At 47.1% G+C, this 9319-nt stretch overlaps 1 protein-coding gene across 9 annotated transcripts in view; it reads left to right on the top strand.

Moving 5' to 3' along the window:
• The window catches only part of Cipc (CLOCK interacting pacemaker), an 82360-nt gene extending 75073 nt beyond the window's left edge, over nt 1–7287 (top strand). For 8 of the 9 annotated variants that reach the window (XM_026780273.1, XM_026780264.1, XM_026780261.1 and 5 more), the window contains 2 exons: nt 812–981; nt 3399–7287. In XM_026780273.1, the coding sequence (XP_026636074.1) occupies nt 812–981; nt 3399–4292 (1064 nt within the window). In that variant the 3' untranslated portion in view covers nt 4293–7287. The remainder of the gene's footprint in view (nt 1–811; nt 982–3398) is intronic. The other variant, XM_013346520.2, reaches the window with a different exon arrangement.
• Nucleotides 7288–9319: the final 2032 nt, after the last annotated feature.

The following is a 9319-nucleotide window of genomic DNA, read 5'->3' on the forward strand; positions in this document are numbered from 1 at the left end:
CTCCACCTTTTGAGTGGAGGCATGTACCACCAGACCGAGCTTATGTGGTTGGAGATGAACCCTAAGGCTGTGATGCCCAGAAAGTTCTCTGTCAACTGAGGTCCACGTTAGTTAACGTTTAGAATAGTCCAAGACACCTCTGTAACAAGGTACAACCATCTCTTGGTTTCTTCTAGCGTATACCTGGCTGCATTCCTTTTATGTGGAATTCATATAGGGAGAATATTTGTTTTATTTCTCATCACCACAACCAAAATATCTGACAGAAAGGTTTATGTTGCTCATAATAGTCTCAGTCAATCCTTAGAGGTGGAAGGTAGGCAGAGAAGCTTTGTCTATGGGGGTAGAAGTATGTGGCAGTGGACCAGGAGCAGAGAAAGCAGGCTAGAGTCAGAACCTGGTACAATCCACAAAGGCCTGTCTCAGCCACCTACAAAGCCTTCAAAATAGAGCCATGCACATCCCCCATCCCCACACATGCAAAGTGTAACAAAAAAGTTGTTAATATCATAAAATAAAAGTAATCATCTTACTTTGGAGTCTTCCACTCATTCCTCATGTACTCTGGGGCCGAGTGCTTTCACAGAAACCTGACTGATGCAGGGTTCTAAGGATCTGAAGAAAGTCAAGCAGAGTGATTAGACTTTTAGAGCAAGAGCAATGGTTGTTGAATATCCAGTGAAATTTCCACCTCAGAAAACTCATAGAAACACCTGTCAAAGACGTTCCTTTCTCTTTTAGGGAGTCCATGGCTGGGTTACGAGCTGTTAGCCTAGAGCCCACGTGAACTGACCATTTTTCTGCCCACCAGATGGGAGCTCAGAGTGCTTGAGCTCTGCAGAGCAGATGGAATCAGAGGACGTGCTGAGCGCCTCGGGCTGGAGCAGAGAGGACAGGCTGCAGCCCAACTCCAGAGCTGCAAACAATGCCTTCCCCGCGCTGTCCCCGATGGTGGTCATGAAGAATGTGCTGGTCAAGCAGGTGAGGAGGACCTTTGCCCATGGAAGTTTCTGTGCCTTCCTGTGCAGACACTCCCGCTGAGCAGGAGGAGGTTTCAAAAACTAGATAGAGTCACATTGATGGGGGAGAGTGTTACCTTTCAACTACTGATGCTATTTGTTTCTGTTTGTTTTTTGAAGTTTTGACTTTAAGATTTATTTTTTAAATTGTATGTATGTTCTGCAAATACTCTACCATGCCTTCCTCTGACATGAAGACATCTGAGCTCACATGTACACATAATATTACTGAGTGTATACAGACACAGAGAGAGAGTGGGGGGGGGAGAGGAGAGAGAGAGAGAGAGAGAGAAAGAAAGAAATGCTTAAAAACAAAAAATAGACATACACGAGTCAGAACTTATGTTGTCAATGTGTTACCTTTGGGTTTCTAGTTCTACAGGGACCTTGACCTGCTATAGTAATGTATAATGGAACCAAGCCAAAAAGCCATTCCAGCAGTGCATTCTAACGTGAGGCGGAGCTCAGGGGAGAAACAGAAGGGTTTGTTGTTGTTGTTTTCTTTCCCAGCTCTGGGTACTGAAACTGAGCCCTGTGTATGTTAGGTGAACACACACCATCATACTACATAACCGCCCTGGAAACCTCTTTTTAATTTGAATTGATTTGGGAATTTAGGAGTATAAGAACATTTATAAACCTGCGCGGTAGTGTACTCCTGTAATCTCAGCACTGGAGACACGAAGGCAGGATTGTAAGTTAGAGGGCAACCTGACATACATAATTAACATTGTGCCAAAGACACAATTCAAACAAAGAAACACAGCAGGAAGGACATCTTTGCTCCAGCAGCAGAGGCAGTTTTTAAGCTAGAGACACACCTTGGTGACAGGGCAGCTCTGTGGGCTGAGGATGGCAATGCCAAAAGGGTGTGAGTCCATTGGGTGATTGTAAGCCTGTGAGTAGTTTGAACTGGGCTGTAGCCCCGAGCAATGTCCATCATGTTGTTGTTATCTAGATGTGAAACACAAGTGGATGAAAATATTAGTTAGGTTATAGGGTCTGCGACTGAGAACTCATTCATAAAAATCTGGTTAAGTTAGAATAAGTGATTTAAGTTGAACAACATTTAAACTTATAGTAATTTACTCTGAAAATAGGTACATTTATATATTGGAGTATTGAGAATCTGGTTTTGATGTTGACCCTTCCCATCTTAGCTGAGGTTCTAAGAACATGGCTATAGCATAGCATGGCACTCCCTTAGTGTTCAAACACTGCCTGGCCACTTCTGAAGAACACACACCGAGGTCAGCAGCGTGGGCAGCTGGTGAGTTCTGGACAATCATTTGAACATTTTGCTCTGTAGATCCATCTCAGCGGGAACCTCAGCTCTCCTCACTGAAAGGAGAGAACATAGAGACAGGGAGTAGAGCCCAAGGGAGATTGCTCCAGCCCACCAGTGCTGCCTGGCGCCTTTGGGTGTCTACTCCAGGCTGTTTCCTTCTCTGGTTCTCTTTTGCTTTCCTTGTTACTCCTTGTGGCTGGGTTGACAAGCCACACAGGTTACAGCCTAGGGTGGCTGCTCCAGGACGTGCAGGAGGGACACAGGACAGCTGGCAGGCTGCTAGGGTGGTTAGGAGCTAGGAAGCTCAGTGACAAGCTAGCCTCTTTCAGGGTTTTTTTTTTTTTTTTGTGGGGAGGTATCTTTGTGTTTTGAGACAGGGTCTCCAGTAGCCCGGGTTGATCTTGAAATTCTCCTGTAGCTGAGGATGAATTTGAGCTCTTGATACTCCTGCTTCTACTTCCTAAATGCCAAGAAGATAGGCATCTGCCACCATGCCAGGTCTTATGTGGTGCTGGGGTCCAATACAGGACTCCAAGCATGCTCAGCAAGCATGCCAGCAACTGAGTCGAACCCCAGCCTGAGCTTAGCACTTTGCAGGGAATTGAGCTCTCTCTGTTTTTGTTGCCTCAGCTGTGCCTTGACTGTACCACTATTTCATCTACCTCCAGTTTCTCTATCTGTAGCTTAGTAGTTAGGAGCACTTGTTCTTACAGAGGACCCAAGCTTGGTCCCAGCACCCCTGTTGGACTGTGGCACCCTGGGCGCCTGAACTTACCTGCACCTACCTAACACAGGCACACAGAGACAGAATTGAAAGCAAAAATAAAACCCCAGATATTTTTTCAAGTTTTCCCTTAGGAAAATATTTTTGTGCTTGCTTTTGGTTTTGGTTCTCTTTTGTTTTATAGTATGATATCAGATAAGTGTATTTTAGGCCACTTCCTCCCTGTTCTCAACCAGGGCTCCCCTGTGCATTAGGGACACACAGCACCTGAAGCATCTGTAGCTGAGCGTCTGCCTCCTTTGCCTTGGGTGAAAGCTGGGAGCTGCACTCCCCATCCTGAATGCAGTGCTCTTTTCCTTGCTTGCAGGGCAGCAGCTCATCCCAGCTCCAGTCCTGGACTGTCCAGCCCTCCTTTGAAGTGATCTCAGCACAGCCACAGCTCTTTGTCCTTCACCCGCCGGTGCCATCTCCTGTCAGCCCCTGCCATACTGGGGAGAAAAAGTCAGATTCCAGAAACTACTTGCCCATTCTCAATTCTTACACCAAAATAGCCCCTCACCCAGGCAAAAGGAGTCTCTCCCTCAGCTCGGAAGAAAGAGGAGCGAGTGGGGTGCCAAAGAAAATCTGTAAGGAGAGACTGGGACCAGCCCTGTCTTCCAGCGAGCCAGCCAAGACTGGCCCTGCGCTCCCCAGCCCTTCCCCTCCAGCCCCACCCAGCTCCAAACTCACCGAGGACTCAGCGCTGCAAGGAGTGCCCTCCCTGGGGGCCGGTGGGAGCCCACAGACTCTTCAGCCCGTGTCCAGTAGTCACGTGGCTAAAGCTCCCAGTCTGACCTTCGCTTCGCCCGCCAGTCCTGTGTGTGCGTCCGACAGCACTCTGCATGGCCTGGAGAGCAGCTCCCCTCTTTCGCCGCTCTCAGCCAGTTACAGCTCACCGCTCTGGGCAGCAGAGCAGCTCTGCCGCAGCCCAGACATCTTTTCAGAGCAGAGGCAGAGCAAGCACAGGCGCTTCCAGAATACCTTAGTGGTCCTCCACAAGTCTGGTTTGCTGGAAATTACTTTGAAAACCAAGGAGTTGATTCGTCAAAACCAAGCAACTCAGGTGGAACTAGACCAGCTGAAGGAGCAAACTCAGATGTTTATAGAGGCCACCAAGAGCAGGGCTCCTCAGGCGTGGGCCAAGTTGCAGGCCTCACTAACATCTGGATCCAGTCATTCAGGCAGCGATCTAGAAGCATTGTCTGATCACCCAGTCATCTAGCACAGAAGCGTTTTCCAGTTACTTGGGTGGTTCTTTTACACTCTATTTCCACTTGTTTTCCACAGCCTGTTTAAGAGCTTTCTTTCTAAATTCACTCACAAAGCCACGTGCCAGTCCCTGGCTGCCGTCTTAATCTGTAGTTCACGCACAGGTTAAGTGCATCTATGTTCTCTGAAGACCTCCAATTGGAGTGTCTCTGAGTCCCCTTTCCTTAGCCTGTGGCACTTAGCTGGATCTTGGGACAAAGGCGAGATAACTATGGGTGTCTCCCAGCTTCCCACTCACTGTCCATGGTTCAAGGTCCAGTGACATAGATGAGTGTACAGAATGACACCTGTCAAACCAAGGACTCGGTGACCTAAGGAGCCCTTCACGGCCCGCCCTCAAGTATCTTACTCACAGAGAAAAATATGAGGCTGTGTTTAAATTCTACCAGGCATTGTGCCAGTTGGGCGAAACCTAAAATGCTTTGGGCACAGGTTGTGCCAGGGTGCAAGCATTTAATCACACGAGGCTTTGTTTCTTACACTTGTAAGTTGTGGGAGAAAGGGCAGAGCATCTGATTCACACACATTGGTCATACATCAGATCTCACACAAGTAGGCATATACTTCAGATTTTTAAAATATAGACTGGATTTAGTACCCTCTGGAATTGTATTTGATGAATTGCTTCTTTGATTAAAGGGTCAGAGAAGGCAGCATTTTTTTGTCACTAGCTGGAAGATTTTGTTAGTTCATGCTTGAAATAGCACAACCTGTCTTACATCTAAAAAGCCTGAGACAGGACTGCAAGATGGCTCAGTGAGTAAAGGCGCTTGCTGCCAAGACGGCTGAGCTGAATTTGATTCCCTGAACCTACAGGGTAGAAGGAGGGAACCGACTGCTGCAGTTTGTCCATCACACATGCACACACACGCTAGATAAGAAATGAATATAAAATTAAACAAGCCACCATCAACATTAGCAATCAGAAGCTTGAGATGGCTTCGGTGGGTCCTCAGGGTCTGGTGCAAGTGACCCTCTGCTGTCTCTTGTCTGTGCCTCACCCAGCTCTTTCTGTGGGGAAAAGTGACTGTGCTTTTAAACTCTGAATTAAGTAAAGCCCTGAGGTTAGAAGAAGGCACAAAAGTCAGAGAGGATCCTTCCCTGTCCTCACGTCTGTGGTGATGGGGAGCAGTGTGGCTGCCTTGTGTCTTGTGTTAGCTGAAGTGTGTTCCTCCTCTCAGAGGCTGACCTTAGGGATGGAGACTCTGAGGGTCCAGATGACACATTCTTCCCAGCTCCCCTGTGCTTGTAACCATAGCCTAAACAGTAACGAGTCAAGGGATTCTATCCTCTTGCTTAAAATTTTTATCCCCTTAAAAATCTTTGTCCTTCTCAAATTGGTTTTATGACCAGCATCATCTTTCTGCACAGAGAAAGATGCTCATGGGGCTATACTAGATCCAGGGTTAAGGGTCATAGGATTTTTTGTTTGTTTGTTTGTTTGTTTTTTAAGATTTATTTATTTATTATGTATACAATGTTCCTCCTGCCTGTACACCTGCACACCAGAAGAAGGCACCAGATCTCATTACAGATGGTTGTGAGTCACCATGTGGTTGCTGGAAATTGAACTCAGGACCTCTGGAAGAACAGCCAGTGCTCTTGACCTCTGAGCCATCTCTCCAACCCATGAGTTACAGTTTTTAAGGAGTTGGTTGTAAGACTCAGGTTAACTCTACTGTGTTCATATAGACATATGATTTGGATATGACTAGTTAAAAAATAATCAACTTGGTAAAATCTCTTTACTCTCTGATCAGTGCAGAATCATTACCTGCTGTTTGTGCTCTGAAAGAGTTTCCAAAATCAGAGCCCGTGTCTCTGGGCAAACTCAGCTCCTTGTGATATGCCTCCCCACAATCTGTATGGTATCATAGCCACTCCACTAGGAAGCTTCCTTTTTGGCAGAATGTCTGGCAGGAAAACTGTAGAGACAGGTGCATTCAGAACAGCCTGGGCACCAGCAGCGAGTTTTACCGAGCGTCAGAAGGCTGGAAGCACTTGCTGAGAACCAAATGTACTCCACTGGAAAAGCCCTCAGTGGAGCTAAGCCTCTTGGACTCTTGCTCCTAGATATGGCTTTTCATGTCCCTTCCTATCTTCATAAGACGATGAAAGCCACCATAGATCTTCAGAGTTCGGTGGCAGGGAGGGTTACCGCTCCTCTGTGATCTTAGAGCCATATCTGCAAGTCTCTAGGCTGTGTTCTGTTCCTGGTGGAGCTGGAAGCAGATGGACGCTAGTAGAGAAGCTAGATCTTAGAAGGAGCGAGCCTTTGAGGTCAGAGGCTAGACCAGCGTTTGGAGGAAGCCTGGAGTGGACCGGGAAGATCTTTGTTGGTGGCCCAAAGCTGTAAGTAGCAACAGCCCCCAGTGGTGCATGCTGTAGGTCTTGATGAAGCGTTGTGCAGGGCTGTTGTTTTCCCAAGGGGAGAAGTCAGTTTTCACTCAGGCCAGCCCATAGAAGAACCTTTGTTGGGTTGTATTGACAATATTGGAACACATTTAGAAAGGTTCCTGATTGAATTAGGTATAGAATTTACCATCGTCTGTAATTTACTACATTGTTTTATGGATTATAGCATCATCTGACTTCTCTGGTGTGATTCCTCAGCACACAGTTACTCTTGCACATATACTGAAGTGGCTTTTCAGCCACAACCTCCTTAGGGTATAGACTTTACCAAATGTGAATCTTTTCAGAGCGTGTGAAGTTATATAGAGACTGACTGTGAAATGTCAGAGGAAAAAAATAAAAGTCACTTACTTGAAAACTATTTGCTTTGTAACTGCTTGAAACTTCCAAGTACGGGGCATGTAGCCCTTGGTATTGGTAGAGTGCGTGCCCAGTGTGTGTGTGAGGCCTGGGCTGCACCGTAGCACCTCTGCCTTCCCAGACACTCCTTCATAACAACCTTTCCTCTAGGGTGATTGTGGATTGCTACAAGTTTCAGACATCATTTTGTGTTATTTGGGATATGGAACTGGATACTGGATATTGCAGACTGTTCAGACTTCGGTGCTGTGCACAGACAGCCCGAGTCGTGTGCCCATCTTAGAGGTGGGAGAATGAGGGGACTGTCCAGTGGCCGCTCCATCTGGCACCACAGAGAACTTTAAATGACAGTAGCTATAGCTGCGTACTGGGATGAAGCAAAGGCATACAATCTGAAGCTCTTTCTACAACCGAGGTCCTCAGCAAGTGTGTCAGCCTTCTGTGCTCTACAGGGAGACAGCTTCCCTACTTTCCAGTCCAGCCAGCAAATGCTTCCTGTATGTTTGGTGCTGGGAGTTTAACAAGTTTACTCTCATGGAAAGATCTGCAGGGTTGGCAGTGTAAAGTCCTCTAGAACTATTTCTGATCCACACAGTGGTCTGAGTGACTTTAAAATATGGTTGTAAGGCCACTAAAGTGAAATAAAAATGGGTAAAGATTGCCCAAGAAGGCCTTCTGAAATAGAGAGACCATCCTTCTCCAGAAGTGGCATCCAGAAAAGGAGGAGAGACAAAAACTAGATCCTGTGAGGCATGGGAGAGCCCAGTTCCTTGATCAGTATCTCCTTATCCACTCCACCACGTGGTTCCCATGGGAGGAAGCATCCAAGCATCTAAGGCTGCCTGTTGGTGAGCATCCTGTAAAGCTACATCTGATAGCCTCCACTACAGTTCATAGCCTGTTTTTCCATGTCTCTGGAGGCTGAACCTAGCGCCTCAGGCACGGCAGGCAGCTGCTCTGCCGCTGGGTGAAGTCCCGTCCTGCCAAACCTACTATTCCTGGTGACTTGGCTACATCACGTAGCCTCCGAGCTGACTAATGAAGCAGCAATTATCTCTAAGGTTCTCCCCAGCATTGCCGTTTATGAGGTCTGTGGCTGTGGCTCAGCAAGACTGCCCGTCGTGGTGGCCTGAGCCGACCACTGAGCCCCATATGCTAGAAGGAGAGAACTGGTCCCTGAAAGTTTTCTGACCTCCACATGTACACCATCATGCACACAGTCCCGCTCCAAACACACACACACACACACACACACACACATAAATGGAATTTTACAAGTTGATTTTTAGAAAAGACCTGTAGCTGCATTAGATTAGCCATAAGTAAAATCATCAGGCTAGAGAGGACGAACTTGAGGACCTTAGAACAGGGATTGATTACCTGTGCGGTAGTACGGTGACTTTATGTCAGTGTCGGGTCAGATTTCACCTGTGGTGTGACTCTGGACAAGCATGTTGTCAGTCTGCCGTTCTTACCTTTCTCGTAAGTACCTGATTGCCGCCTGCACATTTGCTCATGACCATATAAAAACTGCCTTCAGCCAGACATGGTGGTACATGCCTTTAATCCCAGCACTCAGAAGACAGAGGCAAGTGAATCTTTGTGAATTTGGGACCAGCCTGGTAATCAGAGTTCCAGGACAGCCAGGGCTACAAGCAAGACCCTGTCTGTCTCAACAACAACAAAATGCCGCAATCAGATTTTTTTTTTGCTTTGAGATAATATCTTGCTATATAGCCCAGGCTGATCTTGAACTTGTGGCCCTCTTGCCTCAGTTTGCCAAGTAAGACATTTACTTGTTTGAGTGCTGAATGAGGATTGAACCCAGGGCCTTGCATCTTAGACAAGCACCATGCCACACTGAGCTACAACCCTAGTCCTTCAGAAAAGGACTTATTTTTGTGTATGTGGTATATGTATGTATGTATGCATGTGCACATGGATGCAGATGTGTGCTCAGGTGTCCTCTGCCATACTCTGCCTTATTCCCTTGAGACAGGGTCACTCATTGGATCTGGAGCTCCATGGTTTTTAGTTAGACTGGTGGCCAGCAAGTGCCAGTAATTCAGTGTCTGACACCCCTTGCTGCTGGAGATACAGGTGCATGTGACCACACATAGCTTTTACACGGGTACTGGGGATCTGAACTCCGGTCCTCGTGCTTGGGCATCAAGCACTCTTCCTCACAGAGCCGTTTTCCCAGCC

This window comes from Microtus ochrogaster, chromosome 1 (assembly GCF_000317375.1).
Source record: "Microtus ochrogaster isolate Prairie Vole_2 chromosome 1, MicOch1.0, whole genome shotgun sequence".
Taxonomy (NCBI): Eukaryota; Metazoa; Chordata; class Mammalia; order Rodentia; family Cricetidae; genus Microtus; species Microtus ochrogaster.